The sequence below is a fragment of the Paroedura picta genome, chromosome 13 (assembly GCF_049243985.1).
Source record: "Paroedura picta isolate Pp20150507F chromosome 13, Ppicta_v3.0, whole genome shotgun sequence".
Taxonomy (NCBI): domain Eukaryota; kingdom Metazoa; phylum Chordata; class Lepidosauria; order Squamata; family Gekkonidae; genus Paroedura; species Paroedura picta.
The window spans coordinates 44,163,300-44,189,288 of NC_135381.1; the positions used below are offsets into that span (position 1 = coordinate 44,163,300).

Genomic DNA, 25,989 nt, shown 5'->3' on the forward strand with positions numbered 1-25,989 from the left:
CAGAACGGGACTGAGAAACCCCAGGTGGAAAAACCCAATTGATATTACAATCTTGAACAAGGGATCCTCACACCTTTGGTCAGCTCCGGTTTAATTTCTGTAAAAGATCACTTGCCTAATGTTAGGGTTGGGGGTCCCCACGAAGGGTGGCGACATGAGCAAGGTGGAGAGCCCTGGCCTGGCGGGTCTCTTGCATTCAGACAGGTGCTTCCAACCTTCAGCTCCTCCAGGGGTCTGTTGACACCTCCCGGGTCGCCTGGGTGCCCGCCCTCTGCTTAACTGACAGGGGAGTTGCTTTCATCGTGTGCATTAGGAAGCCCCCCTCCCCCCCCCCCCGCAATCCTCTCTGCGATTTGCGCAGGAGCCCCGCCCCCTCCGCAGTCGATAGTCCCCTAGTCCCTAATAAGAGCCCCAATGAGACGGCTCTGCTCGGGGGCCGGGGCTCCGGCGAGACTCTCCTCCGCGGCGGCACAAGGGAGAGGCACGAAGGCCGGCTGGGAGCCGCCCCTGCCCGGGATTCGAACCCCCAGCCCCACAACTCCCCGGCTTCCCGGCCGGATCCCGGACGAAGCGACAAACGGATGAAGTGGAGCATTTCTTCGGGGCTCCTCCCGAGGCCAAAGCCCACCGGGCCCGCCACGAGGGGCGCACGCCCCCCCCCGCCCCCCCGCCCCCCCCCGCCCCCCCGCCCCCGTGCAGCAGCAAAGACGGCGGATCCGTCGCCAAGTGCGTGGAGGGCGGCTTAGCCGGACTGGCCCTCCCCTCCCCTCCCCTCCCCCGCAGGAAGAGGGCCGGGGCGGGGCCCGGAAAAGGCTCTCCAACCCCGGTGTGTGTGCGGGGGGGGGGCAGTGGCTGCGGTGTCCGCGCCTCCCCCGACTTCCTTCGGCCCAACGGTGCGCCCCCCCTCGCGCCCGCCCATAGGAGCGCAGGAGGGCGGCGCCGTGGGGGGGGGCGGTGCGAGGGCAAGCGAGCGAGCGCCCCCGGGGAGGGGGGAGGGGGGAGGGGGGAGGGGGTCCCGGGGAGGGGGCGGGTCCGGGGGCGGTCCGAGGGCGGGGGCGGGTCCGGCGAGCTGCGGCAGGAGGCGGAGGCGGCGGCGGCGGGATGACGACGGGGCGGCCGGAGGCGAGCAAGAGGCGGCGGAGGAGGCGGGCGCCAGCGGCGGCGTGTGGCCGGGCGGGCAGCGAGCGAGCGGCGGCCGGAGCCGGAGCAGGAGAGCGCGGAGGCGGCGCGCGGGCCTGAGGCGGGCGGCGGGCGGCGGGCGCCGAGGGGGCGGGCGATGGCGCTGCAGAGGCCGGCGTCGTCGGGGGCCGTGGAGGACGAGGACGGCGAGGGCGGCGGCGGCGGCGGCGGCGGCTGCGAGGGGTCGTGCGGCTCCGGGGGGCCGGCCCTGGCGGGGGCCACGTCGGACTTCACGCCGCCCGAGGGGGGCTTCGGCTGGGTGGTGGTGCTGGCGGCCACCTGGTGCAACGGCTCCATCTTCGGCATCCACAACTCCTTCGGGATGCTCTACGTGCTGCTCCAGGAGGAGATGCCCGGCGACGCCCGCGACCCCGCCCTCCAGTTCAAGACAGGTGAGCGCGGCCGGCCGGGCCCGAGCAGGGGAGACAACAGCCCCCCAGGCGCCGTCGGGCTTGGAGGGGCCCTTTCTGTGCCATGGAGCCTCCCCCACAGGGGCGCCAACCCACAGAGAGCTCTGGAAGGGTGCCCTCCCCCACCCCTGTGACCCCTGGCCCACCATGCGCATCTAGACCGTGCCAGGAATGTGCTCAGGCCGCTACATGGACCGGCTGCGGGTCCTGCCTGGAAATCCTAGGGATTTGCCAACCGAGGAGTGGGCGGCCGGGGCTTGTGGGGGAAACCAGGTGGGTGGGAGGAGAATTGGTGCGAGCTCCAAGGAGGTCTGTGGTGGGCCACATGTTCTGGCAGCAGGGAACAAGAAGCTCAGAGGCCAGTCCGGGAGCACCTTACAGGCCAGCATGTCAAGGTTCCAGCCTTCCTGAGCTCCCTTTGTCATCCGGTGTCTGATGGAGGGAGCCTAGATTCTCCAGAGCTCACACCTCACAAATCCAGTTGGTCTCTAAGGTGCTTCTGCCCTTGCTATTCGGCTGTGGACCAAAACAGCTACACTTGGAAAATGTCTTCAAGGAAGAAGGGAGCAGACCAGAAATGGTGTGTGGATTTCTGGACGGGTTTTCGTTTGTTGAGGGGGGGGGGGGGCTGTCAAACTTACTACTGTGTTTTTCTCAATAATATTACATAACCCATTACAGGGCCACACACAGCCTTGTGGCGCATGTATACCTTAAGAGTAGTCTGGGCACGGTTCACCAGTGCTAGCAGCACCAGACAGCTTGGGGACAGCAGAGGGGAAAAGGGGGTCCAGCTCTCTCCAGTCTGTGTCTGGGCTGGGAATGGGATTAGCTGTTGGGCTGCTTTCCCGCTCTGTTTATTTAGATCTTTTAAAAACTTCTTTTTCTTCTTAATGGGGATCTTTCTTCCTTTCCCACTTTCCTGTGTAAGAAATGCCAGATGTCTTGTCAACAATATTTCATAAGAGTGTTGCGGCTCCAGGGAGACCTCATTTTGGGATCCTAGTCTTGGAGGGGGAGAGTTTCCTGGCTGCACCCTCCTGAGGCAAAGGAGGGTGTTCATGGGGGAACTGTGATCTGGGGGCATTTCGTCCCTGCTCTCAATCAGATATAGCCTGAGCAAAGTGTGTTCTCTAATTCAGGTTTTCCAGAATAGCAGTGGCAGAGTTTGTATTCCCCAGAAGTGCCTGGCCTTTTTAAATGAATTCTTTATCTGTCCTTCAAGCTCCAAAATGGTTGCTTCATTCTTGAAGGCCTCTCTTGAGAAAGAACAAGACTGGGCTCCCCACCATTCCCAAAGTGGGCGGATGCTCCCCTCTTCTGGTGAAATGCTTCCCGCTGTTTCCTAATGTGTAAAAGATTCTGTGCCAAGAAAATAGCCAGGTGCCTCATGCATACATTATTACGTGCTCTGCATTAATTGCTTACATAGGCTACAAGGTCGTATGTTCCTTCCTTCCTTCCTTCCTGGCCCATTTTGGCCGCCTCCTGCATAGCTTCTCAGATCCAGCAGAGTGTTGCTCCCAGCAAGGGATTTAATTGTCTGTTTCTGCAATCCAAATCCTATTGCATTGTTACTTTAATAAATGCCTCATTTCATTGATTGCATTGATGTACACTGAGTAATCACTCCTGAATCTTAGTGAGAGCATAACTAATGTCAATGAATTCTCCGATCTTGCAGTGCTTCCTTGCCAAAGAAGCATTAAAAAGTTACTGCTGCTACTACCACTACAGGTCTGTAGTAACACTTGCTGGCATGCACATGCACTTCAGTAGGCAGTTGCAGAGGGTGCTAGTTCTTAGTAACAGTGGCAGTTCAAAGATTAACAACGTTTATGCTGGTTATGTCTTACTAGGGCTGTTTCCCACCTAACGGATCAGTAAACCCAAGTTGGGGCCCTGCCTGGTTATGCCTGCCTCTGCTACAAGCACAAATTGCTTTTTTGTTTTTCTAATGGCAAATGCTCCATGGTTATGTAGCTGGTCTCAACTGCTTTGGCCTCTGCTGTATTGAAAGCCAGCAATACATGCTGTCATCTTCATATGCCTTTTGAGTTAGCAAGCAAATCACTTTATCAATAAGAATGCTTTGCTTGTAGTACATCCTCACGATGGTTGGATTAAGGCAATAATGCATGTTACATTTTTAGTTTGTTTATTTGTTTATTACATTTGTGTAACGCTGTCGCCAGAGCCTCAGGGTGGTTCACATGGAACGTAAAAGAACAATATATTGAACTCGGGTTTTGTGTCAAGTAGAAATACAACAATGATAATAACAACAACAACAGAGAATAACAATTTAATAGGATAACAGTCTAAAGGTCCATGGTTCGGTTCAGGTGCATGGGTTCCTGGGAGGGAGGTCCAGGGGCCCAGCGGGTGTGGCTGGTTCCGGTCAGCCTCAACCAAATGCCTGGCGGAAGAGCTCCTTCTTGCAGGCTCTGCAGGACTATTTTAGATTAATGCACTTTCAGTGCACCTTAGACATGGATTTCCTTGTCCTGTACAGGAAAATCCAGCTGCAAAAGCACAAAAGTGCATTAATCTAACATGTGAGGAAGGACCAAGGACCTTGTTGAGCATATAAGCGGCATGGCGTTTTCAGTTCCTCCCTGTGGCTAGGGATCATGTCTGGGAAGAATAAGTGAAGCTGACTGGCAGGATTTGAACTCGGGGTTCCTAATGTAGTGATGGAAGTTAAAGTATAGCTGCATGCACATCTCCTCCACAGGAGTTGCTGCTCTTTTGTGGAAGTCTCTTGTGTGTTTGCAAAATGTAGTAGTTATGCCGGAGAGGCTTAATGATTTGCACCAGAGCCAGTTATGGATTCTCGGGGCCCTCGCAGAGTCCGATTGCAGTGGGAGCAGCCAGACTGGGGGCAGGGGAGCTCCCCACAGTGGAAAGGGGTGTCACTCTGAGTGTCCTGGAAGAGGGGGAAGGAGGGAGGAGAGAGGCTGCAGCCCCGATCCCTGGGAGGGGAAGGCACTTTGTGGGGGCTCTGGAAGTGCAGGGCCCATAGCACGTGCTGCATGGACAAACTAGCCATGTAGTTACAAATACTGCACGTTATTAGGCATCCCCTATCATACAAAATTACTGTTGCCAGGTGCCTTGCGTAGTTGTTACAGGAATAAATGTGCAGGTTAGTAAATTAGGCCAGCTGATGTCTCTTTGAATAAGCCTCCACTTTGGTTAGTTGACAGTGCAGCAAGGATGCTGGCTATTGAAGCCTGGTGCAGAGTTAGACCCTTCAACAGACTTAGAAGGGTGCAGCTGTGCTGAGGATTGTGCCAGGATGGCACTGTTAGGAGTTGGACGGTGCACTGTGGCAGGTAGTTGTTGGCAAAAAATTCAGCGCTCTTCCCTGATCTCCCTGGACTCCCAGAATGCAGAGAGCTTAGTTTTATATGGGGCCTATCCTAGATGCCTGGTGTAGGCTGCAACACATCTGGATCTTTCTCTTCTCGGCAGTAAACCAGGGAGGGCAGCTGCTGTTCCTGTTGCTATCAGAGGGAGGGGGCTGAAGGCAGAAGGAAATTTGCCAGGAGCTGCACAGAGGATCTGTGGATGAGTGTGGCTGTTTTCAAAGCACGTTGTCTGGGTTCTCATCCGTAGTTTAATCAAATCACTGAATGCATTGGGTACTGCTGGCTATTTGGATCTTTTCTACTTCAAGAGCACAAAAAGCCAGCACTGGAGGGATGTTGTGCCTCTCTCAGAAAGGACTCCTGCAACCAGCCACGTGCTTATGCAACCTTCACTTCTTAGTGCAGCAAGGCCAAAACTAGTTCCGTTCACCCTTGCTGAAACAGGAAGTGGGAAATCGATCCAGGTGCTTGAAGCTGTCCATTCAGATGAGTAGAATCTCCCCAGGGCCTCTTTCCCAGGCCTTCTGCCTGGACTGTGCTCAGGAGTACTCCTGGTCCCTTGAACATGTGCTCTTCCACTGAGCCAAGGTCTCATAAGCCATGGCAAGTGGCGCAGGCGTCCTTGATAAGTTGTCCATGAACGGAGAAAGGGAGGTATCTGCTTGATTCATTGCATTTCCCAGGAGTCCCTAAAATATACAGTCCTTCCCACCTACTCACCCTCATGATAGATATCTGGCTGTTTGTTTGTTTCATTTCATTTCTATACTGCCCTGCCCAAGTGCTACTTCAGGGTTCACCAAGTTTTTCTTCCATTGCCTTTCAAGCAGCCTGCATGTTCTGGGCAGAGCTGTAGGATGCATCTGATTCACTGCTGGTTTTTAAAACAGTTTGAGTCTAGGAGCACCTTTAAGACCAACAAGGTCTTATTCAAAGTGTAATTTTTTGTGTGCTTGCAGACTTTCTCAGGTAGAACCAGGTGGACAGCTGTGTTGGTCTGAAGCAGCAGAACAAAGTGAGAGTCTAGGAACACCTTTAAGACCCACGAAGTCTTATTCAAGGTCCAAGCGTTTGTGTGCATGCTCATTTCTTCAGATACATTAAAATGGGAATTGCCCAAATACATACTTCTTCTTCTTCCTTTGATTACAGGCAGAGGGTGAACAGTGAGTTAGCATACAACCTTATAAACTTGTTTACCAGATTCAAGGACCAAGCTTAATTTATGTGGTCACCACTTGTTTGGATTTAATTCCAGGGAGAAAAGCATAGTGAGGCAAATATATCAAAACTGGAGATTGATGTGTAAATGTATCCTTTTTAATTGTGGGAGGCTAAATTACATGAGACCCTCTTGTGACACTCCATCTGTCTCCTTTCAAGCATGAAGGTAACTGAACAGCATCCTTTTCTCTGAGGTGGGATGTCTTGTTGAGGAGTGTGATGTCTCCTCTGGCTTTCAGATTATCGGGGGGAGAGCTGCCTTGTCTCCTCTGTTTCAGACGCATCCAGTTTGTCTTCAAATCCGATTTGCACCTTGCTCTGTCTGACGGAGCTCAGTCCACATCCTGCTGTTTTCTATTTCAAGAAGGCAACACCGTGTGGAGTTTGGACTTTTCCACCAAGCCTGGACATCGCTTCTCCCTCACCCCCTTCTTTTTTGTACAAAATGTTCAGACTGATAAAAACTGTTGCAGGGAACTTGAAAAGTTGGTCTGGATTTTGTGACAATTTGTTCAGGCCTAATGAAAAAAAAGGAAGTATGAATGGCTGTTTTCTTACGATTGTGGCTCAGGGCTAGAAGGTTTCCTTGTCTATGGAGTTGCAGGACAAGGTTGATGTCCTCTTGAAATTGCTCGTGTGCACAGCTCCAGGGCTACTGGTGTCCTAGTGATTCTTGAAGCCGTTGGTTCCCAGCTGTAGGAATCTCTCCTAAGCCCAGATTTACTTGGTGCAGCAACCCACTCAGCAAAACAAAGCATGCACAAATGAACCAAATTGCAAAAGGCTGAGTTTCGTGACCCAATTTTGGGTTGGGACTGACAGGCTGGGAAATGCTGCTCTAGACGAACCTTCTGACTCTCTTTTGAAGAGAGATCTTAAAAAGTTGCAAAGACTGGTATGCAGTATATCACAGGATAGGCTCCTGGGTGGCTTGTTTTACTAGATGTTCCACATGCTCCGGGTGACCCTGGCCTTCCCCGAAAACTAAAGCAGACAGGGAAGAGGGAGAGGGCAAAGGGCAAAAGGCAAGCTGGGTTGTCCATGTTTCTCCTGTTGGCCAGTGGGAGGGAAGAGAATGTGGGCTGTCCAGTGTCAGAGCGGCCCAAGGATGCTAGTTCCTCGAGAGACTGTCAGCTTAGAATCGTGAATGCCCTGAAGTGATTCTTAACAATTGCAATTAGTTCACTGCATGAAAGTAGATATGATGTGGATTCGTGTGGAGAAGGACTTTTTACTACTAGGATGCATTTGCTAATCTAGGACTCCCCTATCTTTGTCTGCTGTGTTTGCATCCTGCACTTTCTACAAGGTGGGGCATGTGTGGTTCTTTCAGCATCTGTTTTGTCCATGCAGCGACCTAGTCTGAGAGAGAGAGAGACTACCCTCACCCGCTGAGCCAGTCAGCTCTGCAATGCTGCTGCTGCCAAGCCAGGTGCCACTGGGAGTTCTCCTGGGACAAGCATCCCTTCCTTTGTTAGGGGGTGGGTGGGCAAGGGAGCCCCCTGTATGCTTTTGGAACACCCTGTGACTTTGTCAAAGTAAAAACGAAAGCATTAGAGCCATGGATAGCCTGTGTCATGTCGTTTGGCACCCTCTGTGTGTGTTGTACCCTTTCAAACGACAGAAGGAGCTGCTCATGGCCAGATGTTTCTCAGTGAATGAAAATCCCTGATTGTAGAAAGTGCTTGTAGAGCACTTCTTGACATGCTAATGTTCTGCAGGCAGGGAATTGTTTTGCATGGAATAGTGTTCCATCAATTCCCATCAGATCTTGAATACAAGAGAGGTGTTCTTTCCTAGGTGAAGTGCCAACTTTCCATGTGCAAGGAAGGTTTGGGACTGTTTTTTAATGTGAGAGCGTTCTGTCATATCAGCCTCTAACTATTGGGTTTGCATCTTGACCAAAGAGTGGGGCGGGGGGAGGGGAGTTGACTTGGGGTTGGGGTCTCCCACTGTAACTCAGGCTTCGTGTTGGATTGAGAAGTTGCTGATCCAAAGGGGTTGGGGGGATGTTTACTTTTTACTTTTTACTTTGCCCTTTCTGGAAAGACACAATGTGCTCCCCCATCCCAATGAGCTCAGGTGTGTTTTCAGCCTAGACTTCTAGTCATTGCCATGCAGCATTTGGATCTGTCTGCCTTTGGTGAAGGGCAGGACTGGAAACGTGCAGGGAGCCTCTCCTAAGCCCAGCTCTGCCACTGGCTTACAGCCTCAGTTGAGTCCCCCAGCTTGAAGCAGGCATTGGTTTGTGTTTTGTGTATACAAGTGCGGGATGTGCCCCAGAGGATAAGGCCTGCCTGTCTTGGTGGATTGAAGGCTGAGCTTTTGGAAAATTCTTTTGGAATCTTCATGCCTCACACAAGCTGCCGGTTTCAAGAGCAGCAAACAGCAAGGTGCAAACCCAGCCCAGACAATAACCCCGAGGGTCACGCAGTTGCCGCTATCCGTTATCTGTGTATTTGCTTTCTCAGCACACGTTCCCGTGGTTTTTAGAGTGTACCTTTAGGGTCAGGCTTTCAAAGCAGCCCTGTGCCCAGAAAATACACCATTCCCTGTGGTTAAAGGAATGTGCTGCACAGCCTGCGAAAACAAGGGAAGCGTCAAAGATCAGCAAGTGCTGCTGCGAATCTCCAGCACACCCTGTGTAGGAATGGCTTGTGTTCTCTTCCCAGCTTGGGACCCCCTTTTTAGTCACAGGTAAATGTTTAGAAAGAACCTGCACGAATGCTCACTGCTTCTCTCAAAGCAGGCTCACCGAGCATAAGCCGCACGGCTTGGGCGCTGCATTGGAGTGGGTGGAGGCTTTAAGAGGGCCTTGGAGCAAATGCAGTGAGTGGCTTCACAGTGCTTCAAGCCAGCGACACATGGGCCACCTGGATGGTTATGAGCACGGGGGTGGGGGGGGGGAGCTTGCTCACCTCCTGCAGAGCTCCACCAGCTGGCCTTTGCTTGCCCTTGGCTTCCAGAAGCCCTCTTAGGAGCCTTCCCTGCAGATCAGGAAACCAGTGGCTGCAGGAGGCAGAGCCAGCTACAGAATGTCACAGAGCGAAGTTGTACAGAAGTAGACTCATCGGCCTTCCATGTTTCAGGCGGTGGTTCTTCTTAGCAGGATGTCTTTTTAAATGCACATATTGATCTAAAATATTCTGTTACCTATACCTCCCAGTTGCGTGGAGAAGATCCTCAGGCTGTGGGGCAGCTGTGGCTGGAGCAACTTTTAAAAACATCTGCACAGCCACTCTGCAGAGCCTGATTTAGTCCTCCTTACTTTCTGAAAACACTTGGTGGGGGCCATGGTACCTGTGGGCACTACATTGGGGACCCGTGATAGAGGTCAACTGGCCAGTCCACTCCTGGTAGTTCAGAATCAGTCTTCCTCCAGAGTTGTAACTCCAAAATCCTTAACCGTAAAGAAGCCCTGGGGCCAAGCAGGTGTGTGGTCTAGCTTGCTTCTAAGAGTGCGGTGTGGCTTCACCCCTCCAGCTTTGGTGCTGGTTGCAAGGGCTTTATTGCCTGCCCACCTGTCCTTGTACAGAGACGTCGCTGGTGGTGCAGGGAGATGGAGGTAGGTGGTGGCTTCAGCCTTTGCGTTTGGACTGTGCCTGGACTGAGCCCCCCAGCAGGGGCTGAATTAATGAGCTGAGCAGGATGTTGTGGACAGTTGACCCGTGTGCTGCCCCTCCGCTCTGGGCAGAGGAATGAGTGGCAGAGGCACCTGCCAAGCCAGGCAGAAGGCAGCCGAAAATCCGGTGATACTCCCTGACTCTGGAATAGGCTGGCCGGCCAACTGGTCTGGGGAGGTCTAAGCGTCTCCCCCCCCCCCCGCAGCTTACCTCCATCACCTTTCTCCTGCCTACTTATGTATTTACTTCCTTACTCCTGCCCCCCAGAATCCAGAGTGGCCTGCCAGCGTCATTCGTTGCCCTCCTTCATTCCTGCACTAGTAGAGAGGAAACAGGGCTGGGAGAGAGAGAGTCTTGGGCCCAAGGGTACCCACTCAGCTTCCTTGGCTGACGATTTGAGCCTGAATCTCCCAAGTGCTGGTGCTTTAGCTGACTCCACACAAAGCCGGCTCCCCGGTGGGGCCTCGCCCTCCCCTGTCATCATCCAAAAAGCACTTTGCAGTGTCTGTTAGCACAGCAGCCTTGTAGAGGAAGACCAAGTCAGACCTTTGCCGCACCCAAGACATCAGAGGTCTGATGGGTTTCCAACACGATCAGACGCTGTCGGTTCTTTAGGCCGGCTTGTGCGTTCTCAAGAGCCTGTTGTGTTTCCCATATGGTAATTTGTGGGCTGGAAGTGTGTTTCACCCCCCCCCCCAGGCAATGGGAGAGTCCTGTAATAAAGTTCTTGCTGGAGTTCACTAGTGTTCATTTGGGCATAGCGTTACCCTAAGGGCAGGATTAGATTGTTTCCTGCTCTGTGCTGGGTCGCACTGGCTCTGTGATGCAGGAGGCCATGCCCGGAATTCAGCAGGAGTTAGCTGGGGTGGTGACCTGTCTTGGCACCCTTTCTCCCCGCCTTTATTTGCCGGAATCCTTCGGATGTGCCTGAATGTCTCTTGCTTAACATTTAAACGTTTTTATTTGCCTTGGAAACAATGGCTGCTGCCCTCTTGGCATCTTCTTCGAGGTTATCAAATGTGAAATGTGTCTGGCCACAGCACGTCTTCTGCTCATGCCTGTGGCTGAATTAGTGACATTTTGTCTCCGTCTCCCTGCCAGCGATCTCCCAGCCCACCCCCTGTGCTTCTCCATCACGGCGGAGGATGCGGCCGGCCAGTGCGGGATGGGCGGTGCAGACTGCTTTTCTCAAGACGGCCTTCTGTGTGCAGAGGTGGCTGCGCATTTGTGAACAAAGATACAGTTAGATGATTAAGCTCCCTGGATTCTTTGCGCAGATTAAATTGGCGGCTGAAAAGTGTCGTTCCCCCACTCCCAGGACGTGCTGGCAGAGGCTCTTGCCTCTAAGTGCCAAGTAGGGGGTGACTCCAGGGATCAGAGGAGCTCATCCAACATTATGTTTAATTTGGCTGTGTGCTGGAAGAAGCAGCAGAGAGGCAGCAAAGGGACAGGCGGTGCTGGGAGGGCCTGCAGATGAATAAATCCTCTGTCAGGGCACCTCACTGGGGGCAACCCAGCAGGCAAATTCCTGTGCAAACGTCTCTCCACCGCCTCTCCAGCTGCGTCCTGTTATTTCCTCCTCTGAAGACAACAACAAGAATGGATCCCACCACCATGCGTCTAAACGGGCGGAATAAGCCCGCCTGCCACTTTGTAAAATCATTTCTCTTCTGCCTTCTCTTTGTCTGAAAAGACCTTGGGAGCAGAAACCGGTGTTCTTCTTTGCCCCACAGATCCGCAAGGCTCTGGGTCTGAGTTGAGATGGGGCATGGGAGCCCAGGATCCAGAAAGCTGAGATGATGCAGACCCGTTAGGGAGCCTGAAGAGATGTGTGAGGGAAGGGGATCTCATTTTGCTCTCTGTCCCTCCCGTATGCTCCCTCCACTCCCCCCTTAGTTACTCCCTCCCCCATGGCCTCTTAGTAACATGATTTTCCTCCTCCCCCACTGATGTTTCCCAGTTTGCCCCTCCCACCCATCCATGCCAATGGCTCCTCCCATTTCCCTCCCATCTCATCTTAGCCCCTCTCCTTTGCTCAACCCCATCTCCTTTCCCCTTTATCATTCCTGTTCCTTACACTCGTGCAGGGTTTCATGAACCCCTGGGGTTTCTTGATGGCCCTGGAAGGGTTTGCCAAATGGGTAGGCGTTAATTAATTTGTAATATATATTTCATATTTGTTAAATATTTATTGGGTGATATGTCAACCTGCCCCCCCTCCCAAGATGGCCAATGATGGGACAGGAGAGGAGGGGAAGGGGAGGGGCTCTGGGTGGGCATGTCCACAGCTGTGCTTCCCAACCATTGGGCTACTTTGGGGGTTTCTCAAAACCTGAAGAATGTTTCAGGGGTTCTCAGCAGTAAGAAAGTTGAGAAAGGCTACTCTTGTGCCTCTCTGCTTCCAAGTGGGGGCCATACAAAATCAGGCACTAGTCTAAAATACCACCCAACTGTAGGAGGGTTTTTCCCCTGCCATGTGAACACACATGCAAACATTTATGTGGGGGAGCTAATCACTCTTCTTTTTAAAACATTAAGATTACTAGAAATTAAGCCCGCTGTACAAAAAATACAGCAGGCACTAGCGGGGTGGGTGGATGGATGGAGAGAAGAAAGGAAGAAAGCAAGGGAGAGGGAGACAAAGAGGCAGAGTGGGAGTTTGGGGGCAGGGCAGTGGTGGAGCGTGGGGGTGAGTGGGGAGGGGGGAGGATTTGGTTGTTGAGAAGGGTGGGTGGGTGTCTGGGGGCAGGGGAGTGGCGGCGGCAGAACACGGGGGTGAGTGGTGAGAGTGGGAAGGAGTGAGGTGTTGAGAAGGGTGGGTTGGGGTTTGGGGTGGCGGAGCAGCGGCGGCAGATCGCGGTGGGGAGGGGGCGAGGATTTGGTTGTTGAGAAGGGTTGGCGGGTATTTGGGGGCAGGGGAGCAGTGGTGGCAGAGCGCAGGGGTGAGTGGCGAGGAGGGGAGGAGTTGGGTGTTGAGAAAGGTGGGTGAGTGTTTGGGGTGGGGGAGTGGTGGCGGAGGAATGTAGGGTTCAGTTGGGAGGAGGGAGGATTTGGTTGTTGAGAAGTGTGGGTGGGTGTTTGGGGGCATGGGAGCGGCGGCGGCAGAGCGCGGGGGAGAGTGGGGGAGGAGTTGGGTGTTGAGAAGGATGGGTAGGTATGTGTTTTCGGCCAGGGAAGCAGCAGCGGCATGTGAGGCCGAGTGTTGGGGGGGCCGCGAGGGAAGGTTGGGAGGGCGAGAGGGGGGTGGCAGCGTACCTGGGTCGTCATTGAGTGCCGTGGTGTGGCGTGGCTTCAGGGCAGGGCCGAGATTACTCGGTGGCCGGCAGACGGCTTCGGGAGTGGCAAAGGGTCAGGGCCGGCGCGTCAGTGACGTGGCGGGGCTGTCCCTTTGCTGGGGCGGAAGACTTCCGGCAGCGGGCAGCTGGCAGTGGGGCTTCAGTGTGTTGGCTTGCGTGGTGCAAAGCATCCCCCCCCCGCCACCTCCACCTCCACCAGGCTGGCAGCGGGCAGGCTGGTAATGGCGGCATGGGGGGACGGCTGCGGACGTTGGTGGGTGGGCAGGTTGGGAGGCTTTGAGCCTGCCGATTGGGCCCTCCGCTTGTCATTCCAGGGGGAAGGAGCCAATGGGCGCCCTTTCCCATCCCGGACAGGGCCACCCCAAGGGCCCTTAGCGTTTTATTAATTCCCGTGGAGCGGTTACAGATTCTGTAAACTTGGCAGTTCTGGTATTAGGAGGCTCCACTGTGCAGGTTTTTTGTTCTGCTGCAGAAGGGGCACACATGGAATTCATAAGTTTGAGATGGTTGCAACCACAATGAAAATAATGTTTACATAAGTGTGACTTTTGCAGAGGGGTGAGCCTGCGGCTGGATTGCTCACATAACTGGATGCTACAAAAGAATCCCTCCGCATGGGGTCATTTTGTCGTCCTCTGTGCAGCTTACGTAATTGTAAACAGTCTCTCTCCTGCAAGGGGGCCTGTAGAAACTTGAACATCATTGATTTTAAAATTGTCGGAGGGGGAGGAATCAATTTCTTACAAGGGATCTGATCTTATTAAAACTGGCTTGCCTTTGTGCCCCATCACCCATGCACAACTCGAGAGTCAAACACAGAATTTCAGGGCTCTACAAGTACAAAAACAGAACAAAACAATTACCAAACTCCAATGTTTCATCTAACCCTTCAGGTGCCACTTTATTTCATGCATATTTATGATTTATGATCTTTGACATCCTCACCCCAAGCGGATTCAAGGCTGCATCCAGCAGAAATCACAAAGAGGAAGGAACCTGATTGAAAACCACATAATTATAACTGGAGGGTCTGTACTATATCCTGAAACACAGAAAACCATTTTCTGAGCTCTGATGTGCTGAGTGGAGATCAATTACTGGAGGGTTCATTTCTCAGCTCCCTCATTATTTGCACCTAATTAATCTGTGTCTTTCACTCTACATAGAGTATCCTTTACCTAAAAACATAGTAGCAAAAGTGATGTGGTTGAGCTTTGCAGTTAGTGAAGGTTCACGATAAGTGTAGACTTGCCTTCGTCAAATCAGGAATGGTTTGAAATTGCAGGCCGATTGCTAACGCTACTGCCCTGATGCCTGAAATGCACAAAGCGCTTGTTGGACCAACAGCGTTGGTGGACTTTGTTTTCGTGCAGATTCCTTATTCCAGAAAGGGGCATCTTGGCATTTTTCATCGCCCTCTGAATTCTGGTCTTTGCTGTGTGTGCGGCTCCCCAGACCTTTCTCTGCCCTTAATAATTCTGCTCCCTCAGTGAACCTTGCACGGTCAAGTGCTTTTCAGATTCCGTGATATAGGAAGGGTCTCAAACTGATTTTGAAAAACTGAGTCTGTCCACGTTCTACTTTTTTGAAGTTAACATTCAGCCATACCGATCGGATGGTAGCCAGTCGGCTTCACTGACAGTGTAATTTTGTGTATCTGGTTTGATCTTTCTCTTTATTAATTGATTGATGATTCTAAAGCTGCTCAGAATACCAGGAAGGAGGGTGAATTATGTTTCACGAATAATAAAGATGAGGCAAAATATGGTTGAAGGGGTTCCTCCAGCTGACAGACACTAAGATGGGAATGTAAGTCTTTTGTATTGCCTCATTCAGATATTTCTCATATTTGTCCTTCGATATCATAATTGATTGTTCAAGACTTGGTCTATACAGACACAATAGCCCCAACCATGCTTTTTACTGCCCATTAACAGAATACTGGCTATTAGGACAAGAAGTGGGTAGTGGGTGTGTATTTGTGTAGGGAAGATTTGGGAGGGGGCAGAATGTATCTTGATGTATGTGTATGATGCACCATCAATTTTCTGACTTATGGCAACCTTGTGAATAAATGACTTTCAAAAAATTGACAGCCTTGCTGAGCCCTTGCCATCTGACGGCTGCAGCTCCCTGGATGGTGTCGATCTGTCCCCTGGTATAGTCATTAAGAGTGGCGGCTTCTAATCTGGTGAGCTAGGTATGATTCCCTGCTCTTTCTCCACATGCACCCAGTTGGGTGACCTTGGGCTCTTCACTGCCCTGATAGAGCTGTTCTCAGAGAGCAATCCTCTCAGAGCTCTCTTAGCCCCACTTCCCTCACATCGTGTCTATTGTGGGAAGAGAAAAGGAAGGCGATTGGAAGCCACTTTGAGCCTCCTTTGGGTAGAGAAAAGCGGCATATAGGAACCAACTCTTCTTCTTAAGTAATCTCAGGGCTCTCTCAGCCTCACCCACCTCACAGGGGGTCTGTTGCGGGGAGAGGAAAGGGAAGGCCATTGGAAGCCACTTTGAGGCTCCTTCGGGTAGAGAAAAGCAACCTATAAGAACCAACTCTTCTTCTTCTTCAGTAATCTCAGGGCTCTCTCAGCCTCACCTCCCTCACAGGGTGTCTGTTGTGGAGAGAGCAAAGGGAAGGCGACTGTAAGCCACTGAGGCTCCTTTGGGTAGTGAAAGAAAAAGTAAAGGTAAAGGTAACCCCTGTGCAAGCACCAGGTCATGTCTGCCCCTTGGGGTGACGCCCTCTAGCGCTTTCATGGCAGACTCAATACGGGGTGGTTTGCCATTCCCTTCCCCAGTCATTACCCTTTACCCCCCGGCAAACTGGGTACTAATTTTACCAACCTTGGAAGGATGGAAGGCTGAGTCAACCTTGAGCCGGCTGCTGGGACTGAACTCCCAGCCTCATGGGTAGAGTTTCAGACAGCATGTTTGCTGCCTCACCACTCTGCGCCACAAGAGGCTCTTTCATGCAGTGAAAAGTGGGGCTTAAAAACCAAGTCTTGTTCTTCTGCTTTCCCTGCTGCCTTCCTGCTTTTCTTTCAGTTAATCTTTTTTCTAGTGACTCAAGTCTTCTTGTAATGCAGGCAAAGTAGAATTGCTTCAGTTTGGTCATTTTAGCTTCTAGGGTGAGTTCAGGCTTGATGTAACCGAGAACCCACTTAATTTGTCTTTTGGGCAGTCTGTGCCTCCCACACATTTCAGATCAATTGACTTGCTTCCCGTCAGCCTTCTTCATTGTTGACTTTCACAACCCTACATAAATTCATTTCCTTCAGCTGTTGATTTGTATTTAGGACAACAAAGGATGGCGTGCCTTGGAGCAGGAATGGGAGTGGAAGAAAAGGGCCATCCAATCTCAGCCGACTTACGGTGATCCTGCAGGGCTTTAAAGACAGGAGACATTAACAGGTGGTTTTGCTGTTGCCTGCATCTGTGCTTCAGTCCTTTGTGGCCTCCTGTCCAAATACTAAGCAGGGCCCATTCCGCACACACTGGATAATGCACTTTCAGCGTGCTTTTGCAGCTGGATTTTCCTGTGCAGAACAGGAAAATCTACTTCGAACGTGCACTGAAAGCACATTATCTAGCGTGTGCGGAATGGACCTAATCTGACTCTGCTTAGTTTCTGAGATGTGACAAGATCCAGGGATGGCCAAGCTGTGGTTCCACAGGCGTCCATGGAAGAGATCAGGGCCCTGCCGGAACTTCCACAATCCCGCAGGGCCTGCAAAAGGAGCTCTTCCACCAGGCATCAGCTGCTTGAGGCCAACCTATAACATCTACAGTCCCCACCCCAGACTAAGAGGTCGAACCGACCAAGGGAGTGTCAAAGTTACTGTTGTTGAAATACTGTTCTAGTTGGTATATTGTTGTTATATTGTTATATTGATACAGATACTATTCCATGTAAATGTTCTGAAATGTTTTCTGTAAACCGCCCAGAGCCGTAGGTAAGGGTGGTTTAAAAACCTAAATAAATAAATACAATTCCTATGAGCCCCTGCCAGCATTGTAGCCCCAGGACAGCCACAGCTTGGCCACCACTTGGTCTTCGAAGTCCGGCAGCGCTTTCTCTGGGGTAAATTTGGAGGGAAATTGAAGGGCCATGTGGAATTCTTGGGCCACCTTGGTTATCCATTTGACCATCCAGGTTTTACATAGCTATTCAGAGATAACATCTCCACTCGCCGTTGACTATTAAAAGGGCAATGACTATCCTCATGGTGGCCCATGCTGCGCTGGCTTTTGAAACGCACTGCAGGTGCTTCATTCGGAGCAGTGAAAAATTTGTGATTGACAAAACAGTTTTTGCCGCCAGGCAGTTCCTCCTGCTGGCTTGACCACTGAGCACTTGGTAGAGTGAATATTCTGGCAAACGTTACCAGCCGGAAGGAGGAGGAGGAGGAGGAGGAGAAGTTGCCCATGTACATGACGAGACGAGTAAGATTATGCCATCATTGTTGCTACTGTGACCAACTTGGTTACTAACTACTGTAATTTTATTGTTATCGTATGGTTTTTAGGGGATGAGGTTATGTATAAATACAATAATAATAATAAATACATATAATATACATACACTAGGAATCAATCCCGCTGTGGTTAAAATACAGCGGGTGCTAGGTGCAGGTGGGTATGGTGGCGGGCAGCAGGGCGGGTGGGCATTGGTGCGGGGGCGGCGGCGTGTCGATCTGGGCCCCCTCCCCGGTGGGCGAGACTCACCGTGGCGGCAGGGCAGTGGGTGGCAGCGCGGCAGGGCAATTTCTGGGAGCTTGCGGCGACGGCTCGTCTCTGCGCAGGCATGTCAGCGGCCTGCCGGCGATCTCTGGGTGGCGGCGGCCATGTTGTTGCCGGGCCGCGAGGGCTGTGCGGGGCGCTGGCAGTGGAGCGGCTCAGCTGCGGCGTCCTCTTCTCGGCGTGGATGATGTGTAGTAAGCGGCAAGGTGGCTTGGAGGAGGCAGCGACGGGTGGGTTGCGGTCAGCGGGTGCGGCGGTCGGCAGGTGGTGTCGGCCATTTTCGGGGCAGCGAGGGTTGGGCGGTCCGCTTGGTTGGGGACAGCTTGGGTTGCGGCGGGCGGCTGGCTGTGCTCGCGGCAGCTCCACGGGGGTCTCCTGGTGGCGGCGGCCATTTTGAGGCGGGGCGGCGAGTGCTGGGCTTGTCGGCGTGCTGGCGCGTCCATGGAGCATTGGGAGGCCATCGGCGGGGAAGGCTGGGGAGAGGTGGAGAAGCGGCGAGCGGCAAGTTTGGGGGGGTCGGGAAGGGGCTGGCGGGGTTGGCCGGGGATGGGTGTTTGGGGTGGGGGTGGGAAGGGGGCGTGTGGCGGTGGGCTGGGAGGTGTTAAAGGCGCGGAAGGGCAGTCGTTGGGCAGAGGGGAAATGATTTTCCCCAAGGGCCGCAGCATGGTGTGAGCCTCCTCCATGGCAGCCATCCGTGTAGGATGGCGGCTCGGGAGGACTGGAGGCTGTGGTGCGGTGTCCGGGAGACGGGCCAAGTGTCCAACAGGGAGGCGCGCTTTGCGCGCCTCCCAATTGGACACTTGGCCCTGGAGTGCCACTCGGACGAGCGAATCAGGAGCCGCTTCGCGGCTCCTGATTCGCTCCTCCGAGTTTTTATCCCGGACAGAGCCCGCCCTAACTCCTCCCCACCACCCCTTACTCTTTTATTTAGTCCGTGGCGCCTGTGGCGCCACGGGCGGTTTAAAGATATAATAAATACATATAAATATAAATATAATAATAACAACAACAACAACAACAACAACATGAGGCATGGGATCTTGATCTTCCAATAAGGAAGTGGTTTTCTGGAGAGGAACCTGGTACCATTTCAGTGTGGGGCCCTGCTGACCCCGAGGACTCAGTGAGGAGATCCGTTATGGATTACTGACGTTGGAAAGCAAAACTAAAATAGGAGGGATTGATTCAAGTGGGCAGCCGTGTTGGTCGGAAGCAGTACAACAAAATCAGAGTCCAGTCAGGCACCTTTAAGACCAACAAAGATTTATTCAAGGCGGGAGCTTTCGAGGGCAAGCACTCTTCGTCATAAGAGACGAATAGGAGGACCCAGTGAAGAATCAACCAGTGGACAAATAATAGGACACTGAGATAATTGTTAAGCCTGACTGGTATCTCAGTGCCCTATTACTTGTCTACTGACTTTGGAAAGTGGCCATTTTGAAAATTGAGCTGAGCAGACGCTAGCAGCTTTGCGCCACACTGGCCGCAGGTCTTGGTCCTGATGAGATGCAGTGAAGCCAAGGTGGACAAAGGATTTTATGATGCACTTTTGTGGGAAAGAGGGGATCTGTTTATGGGAGAACTTGGCAGGGCCCTGTTCTTCAGCCGGAGTCAGTTGCTGGTACTCAGCCGCCATTTCAGAGGTGAAAACAATGGTCCTGCACACAGGTGAACAAAAGATGTCTTAGGTAGAAAAAGTAGTGCTCCGAGCACTTAAAGCCATTGTTACGATTCTGATGGAGAAAGCAAATCTCACTCTAAACAGGGAAGCGTCTTTCTCAAATGGTTGTGAACAATTCTACGGGTTCAGTAGACACAGACACACCCATTCGAGAACAGACAGCTTTTACTAACTCCAACCAGAAGCACCAAAACACTCATCAACAGAACACAGCGATGGCTATTCACTTGCACAAGCCAATCAAAGAACCTGACTGGTCCTTAACGGGAGCAGTTCATTGATACATAAGTTCCTGTGAAAATAGACTCTGATTGGCCAAATTACGATCCTTGATTAGTCTAGTGGTTGCCCTTACCACTATGGAGTTCACAGCCATGGCAGCTGTATATATACATTGTATTAGATATTATTATGAGCCTCTTGTGGCGCAGAGTGGTAAGGCAGCCGTCTGACAACTTTGCCCATGAGGCTGGGAGTTCAATCCCAGCAGCCGGCTCAAGGTTGACTCAGCCTTCCATCCTTCCGAGGTCGGTAAAATGAGTTCCCAGCTTGCTGGGGGGTAAACGGTCATGACTGGGGAAGGCACTGGCAAACCACCCCGTATTGAGTCTGCCAAGAAAACGCTAGAGGGCGTCACCCCAAGGGTCAGACATGACTCGGTGCTTGCACAGGGGATACCTTTACCTTTACCTTTATTAGATATTATTATATAAATATAATAAATAAATATTTGCTTGGTGAGGTGGAATATTGGCTGTTCCCTGGCTTTCCCGTCCTGTTCCTGGAGGTGGCACTGTGACTGTTACAGACACCTTCGTTCACATTGGACGTTTGATACGGGAATTCGTGCATCGTGTGGGATGCCCACTGGCCTGTCTAGCCTCCTTTGACTGGCTGCAGATCTCAAACGGAAACCAAAAACCAGTTAGACCATAAAGTCTCGTAAACATTTGTTTCAATATGTGCTTCTGTGAGTCAGATCAGAGTCAGATGAAGCTTCCTTAGTCAGATCGCAAAGCTGATGTCTTATGCCAAGCATCCAGGCTTGTATGCAAAGCATCCAGACTACTGCTTGAGCTGTCGTAGGGTTGCCAGCCTCCAGGCGAGGCCTGGAGAGGTCTCAGGATTACAGTTTGTTCTTGAACTGTAGAGATCAGTTCCCCTGGAGGAAATGGGCTTTGGAGGGTGGCCCCCAGTGAAGTCCTTCCCAAAGCTCTGTTCTTCCTAGGCTGCAATGACAAATCTCCAGGAACTGTCCAAGTCAGTGGCCAAAGTGGCGCTCCAGATGTCAATGGACTACAATTCCCATGAGCCCCTGCCAGCATATGCGCAGTTTGGCCTCCCTTGACATAGAGTATAGGGGTTAGATCAGCCTTCCTCAATTTATTTGTTTGTTTGTTTATTTATTTATTTTGCCATTCAAAGCCCACTGAAACATTCTTGGGGCTTTGAGAAACCCCAGAAGTGGTGCAATCATGCAGAGTATAGTTGGGAAGCAGAGCTGTTGACACCCACACCCCAGACCCCCTCCCCACTCCCTTCAGGCCCATCATTGGCCTTTGGGGGAGCAGGTCAACTTGACCATGTCCTTATCCATTGTTCCTCTTAATATTTGTGAAACAGCCCTGGGGGTGGAGAGTGTCCTGGTTGAGATGGAATAGGGCCAATTAGCCCTCCCTCCCTGATTAGCCCTCCCTCTCCAGCTCCTGTTTGGCTCTCCCTCTCCAGCTCCTGCCCTCCTTCCCTGGATGCTAGCCACTTTGCTCTCAGATGCCTGAGAGCCCTGCCAGACTGCAAACAACCCCTGATTACCTGCTATGGCTCCTGTTGCGAGGGAGAGACAGACAGAGACAAACTGCAAACAAGCAACTGACCCACTCTGCAAATGACCCTTGCTTGGGCTTTCTTGCTAGTCACCCAATAAATGTTTAACCATTTTAAAACATATATTTAAAATGATTAACTCTCGCCTATTTATGAAACCCTACAGGGCCATCAAGAAACCCCAGGGTTTCATGAAACGCTGATTGAGAAAGTCTGGGTTAGATTGTCAGAGTGGACCAGAGGAGACCTGTGTTTTAAATACCCAAGGCAAAGTCCCCTGAGCTTTTGCTTGCTTGGGCTCAGTTACAGAGCATGCCCTGACCCTACAGCTGCATGGAGAGAGAAAGAAACACACATTTAGGTGAGGGACAATGAATTACACAAGTGGAGCAGCAATTTCAGACTGTTACAGGGGATACAAACAGTCTTGTGGCTGCTGAAAGGCTAGCAAGTTTTGCATAAGGTTTTGTGGAAGAGAGCTTCCTTCATCAGAAGTACAGAGCAGGATTTCACCAGTTAAGTCTTGAGCAGACCCACTCTGTGCATCTGCTGAAGCAAGCTCTAGTCCATGAGAGCTGCTTCACCTTGAGCATACAACCTGGACCTTGAATGGACCTTGAATGGAGCCTGGAACTTGAATGGAGCCTGAGGGACCTTGAATGGAGCTGCAAAAGAGGCAGGCCGCTCCAGGTTGTTTCATAATGGCTGATGGACTGACCACTAATTCACTGCACATGACAGCCACATGGACCCGACTAGCCTGGCCAGCCAGCCTCTCCTTGTCCTGCCATGCCAGCGACAGCATGTGCCAAGCAGGGAATGGGCGTTCCTGGCTTGGAGTTACAAAATACTACAAATTGAGCTGTTCTCAGCAGAGAAGAGGATGGACGTACATCCTCCTCCTTTGGGGCTTTTCTAGGAAATCCACCACCCTTCTGTCTGAAGATCCTCTTCTTTCCCATCTTGCCAAGGTGGAGCTAGAGAATTTAGGAACTCAGCTGCCTTTCCCCGAGGTCTGAGATGCTCACGTGGCCTGAGGTTTGCATAAGAGGTGGAGAAAAGCTGCAGGGGCATTGGATCTTCCTGCCAACTCTTTCTGGAGGATGTGGCGTTTGTATGTCTCAGTTAAGGTTATAAATCTCTCAAATGGCCTATTGGCTGCCTGCAGGATTTTTTTGCTTAAGAGAGGATTTGCACAACATTTTAACCCTTAAATGCCAGCGTGGCTTGTGGATCTTCAAGCGGTGTCTACGCAACAACGGTGCCATCTTTGCTGTAGGCAAACTCACCTTCCCCTGAAACTACAGGGAGAAAGATAAATTGGTGCTGTCATTCTGGTCAGGTGGGAATTGTACAATCTCTGTGTATGGGGTGTGGGTGGATTAGAAGCAAGTGTTGGTGCACAGCCCAGCATAACCTTGGTATCAAAAATGAGACTCTCACTGGCCAGCAGCCCAGATGTATCTCTGTAAGCAAGCCTAGTGACTGACCACCATAGGTCAAGTTAAGAACCTCAGAAGAGCCCTGCTGGATCAGACCAGTAGTCCATCTAGTCCAGCATCCTGCCTCACAGAGAGGCTGAGCCCATTCTCTGGAACCTGCTGTTACCACACATACCATTTTTCATTCTCCAGAACTTCTCATTTCCCTGTTCTGGTTAGCACTTAGAGGAGAGATCACCAAATTATTCCAGGGTCACTCTGCAGGCAGCGGCAGAACACCTCTGAATCTCTCTTGCCTTGAGACACCTGTGGGACCACCGAGAGCTGGCTGTGACTCGATGGGACTTTCCACCACTAATTCCTTGTTGCGATAGACTAATCCTTCTGCAGAGTAAATGTACAGCTGGATGCAACTTTAGCAAAGATTTGTGGAGGCACCCTGAGGACTTCTGGGTAAATAGAAAACTCTGTTTAACAAGGAAATTAAAGGGGTTTTTCTAGGGGATATTAGCACTTCTTAAGCTTTTATGGTTCATTACTCAAATACCAAACAGCTCAACATATTTTTTTTCTTACCATTCTTTCTGCAGTTTCCTTGGGAATACTGGCTTAATGACGCATAGGATAGTATGTTAAAGCCCAATCGTAATTTATTGTTTAACTCCCATTTTACAACTTGCCATATTCTTCCAGCCTGTTGGGTCACATGCAGGGCGTTGGGCTTGAGACGACGGTACTGGTGCCCAAGCGGACTGTTTGGCAGATGGAAATGTGTCGTATTAAATTCAGGTTACAGGCAGAGTGTTGAAGCAGAGGACCTGTGAACTGGCATGTCTGGTGTTGCTTGGTGGTTGGTTAGCAGATATGGAACAATGCTGCACCGGTGAGCCACAAGAATTTCTTAAAAACGGCTCTGCGGTGCCTTGGCAGGGCTGTGGGTTTGGATGCTGAGGGGGTGTTATTATGGAGTTTCCAGTGTGGCGCAGCTGGAATAGAACTTCTTACTTTCAAAAGTAGAGTTGTTGTTTTTAATTTCCAAGTCTGAGATCCTGACACAACCAGAGCCATCTCGACTCCACAGCCAGGTCAGAAACTGGGCTGGAAAGGATCTAGCTAAGAGTTTGAGGAAGACCTAGACTTAGACGACTTAGAAGTCCTGGGTTCAGATCTTGCCACTTCCAAATGCATCCTGACCTGTCTTTAGGCAAGTTACTCTCTCCCTTTCCCTCCCTTTACAACTAGCACTGTGAGCATTCTGCTGTTGTTTGTGTGTGTGTGTGTGTATAAATGCTAGATATTATATTTATGGTTTACAGAAAATAGCTTTAATACAAAAAGTGGAAAAGGCTACAGTCTTCGTCTCTTAAATTGTAGAGCTGTTTTATCTGTTCGTTCTGGTCCGTGTGGATTTGGCTTTCTTGAGTCCTGGAGCCAGGACTTTAATGAGATCAGCTGGGCTTGCGGGGCAGAGCCTTGTTAAGGTGGCATAAGGCTAGGAGTGCAAGATATCTGACTAACTGGCACCGTAGCCTTAGGGGCATGAGTAAAATTCAGCCAGTAATCCCCCCAAAGGCCTGAGCAGAGTCCGACTCCCTCTTTGGTAGAACGCATCTTCTTATGTTGCAGATAATACAGGCTTGTTTCCCTTCAGCCCTAGGGCATACAAAGAGAGGGTGCGGATGTTAAGGTTCTTTGGACTTCATGGGTCCCTCAAACTGATAATCAACATGAGTCTTCATACCAGGGATGTGCATAGAGTTAAGGAGAGATCCTTCTAGACCCAATTTGCAGTTTTCCACCAACAATGAGGGCACTGTAAAAGATTCCCTCCCATGGAATCAGGGTCCAAGTGAGGCCACAGCATTCTCACTTGGAGGATGTTGGCTGCTCTGTCTCTGCATGAGTAATTGTTCTGATCTAGTTTCCATTGTTGGCCAGTCATGCTGATGTGTGTCACATTCCCCAATAAACAGACTCTTATGGGGGGGGGGAATCTATTAAGGAGTTAATGAAGCAGGTTCGTGAAATTGTTTGTTGAAACTAAAGTTAGCAGAAGCCTGTCTGGCTTTCAAGTTTCTCCCAGCCCCCCCCCCCCCCCAACACTTCTTGGGGCCAAAACCCAAGGGTGATCAGTCACTTTCCCACACAACAAACCAGCGAAAACAAAGGGGAGACAAGTGCCAGCCTCCCTAGGGTTACAAAGTAAGAATAACATAGTTCACAGTTCCTAGCAGCCCCTGTTCTTTGGTTCTTGTTCTTTCAAGCACTGCTATCAAGACTTAACAGCAGGCAGCACTCTGAGAGCCAGCTTGGTGTAGTGGTTAGGAGTGCGGACCTCATCTAGCAAGCCGGGTTTGATTCTGCGCTCCCCCACATGCAGCCAGCTGGGTGACCTTGGGCTCACTACAGCACTGATAAAGCTGTTCTGACTGAGCAGTAATATCAGGGCTCTCTCAGCCTCACCCACCTCACAGGGTATCTGTTGTGGGGAGAGGGAAGGGAAGGTGGCTGTAAGCCACTTGGAGACTCCTTTGGGTAGAGAAAAGTGGCATATAAGAACCAACTCTTCTCCTCCTCCTCCTCCTCCGCCTTCTCCTTCTTCTCCTCCTCCTCTTCCTCCTCCTCCTCTCAAAAGCTCCCATCTTGAATAAGTCTTTGTTGGTCTTAAAAGTGCTATTGGACTCTAATTTTGTTGTGCTACTTCAGACCACTCGATGCTAACAAGACAGCAATTACAAACCAGGATAAATGCAACACGGACAATACAAGTCATGGCATCGACATAATAAGAACATGTGGCAGCAGGCCCTTGACATGGTGTTGTTATCTCATTTGGACACAAACACACCACACCCCCTACATGGTGTGGTGCTGATGTTTGGCAGCTTCTAATCTGGCATCTAATTCAGTGGAAGGCAGCTTTAGCCTGGCAGGAAAGCTGGGACATGAATGGGAAGAACAATTCAAGGTCCTGACTATGCAAGGGTGGCTTTTCCATGGCATCTGCAGTGCAGGGGATAGTTCACATAGCATCCACTGTCTTCCTTCGTCTTCCCATACTCCTGGAGCCTTAGCAAAGGCCATTATTATTTTGTTTATTTTTACATTTATACTCTGGCCTTCCCAGGGGGCTCAGGGTGGCTTACAACAAAATTTAAACAATAATTAATTATTTAATAGTTGGTGATGATGTCAT

General features: G+C 51.2%; 1 protein-coding gene across 1 annotated transcript in view; it reads left to right on the forward strand.

Annotated features, from left to right (window-relative positions):
• The first annotated feature begins 1,108 nt into the window (after positions 1-1,108).
• The window catches only part of SLC16A2 (solute carrier family 16 member 2), a 113,118-nt gene continuing 88,237 nt past the window's right edge, over positions 1,109-25,989 (forward strand). The window contains exon 1 of the mRNA XM_077307562.1: positions 1,109-1,571. Within this exon, the coding sequence (XP_077163677.1) occupies positions 1,277-1,571 (295 nt within the window). The 5' untranslated portion in view covers positions 1,109-1,276. The remainder of the gene's footprint in view (positions 1,572-25,989) is intronic.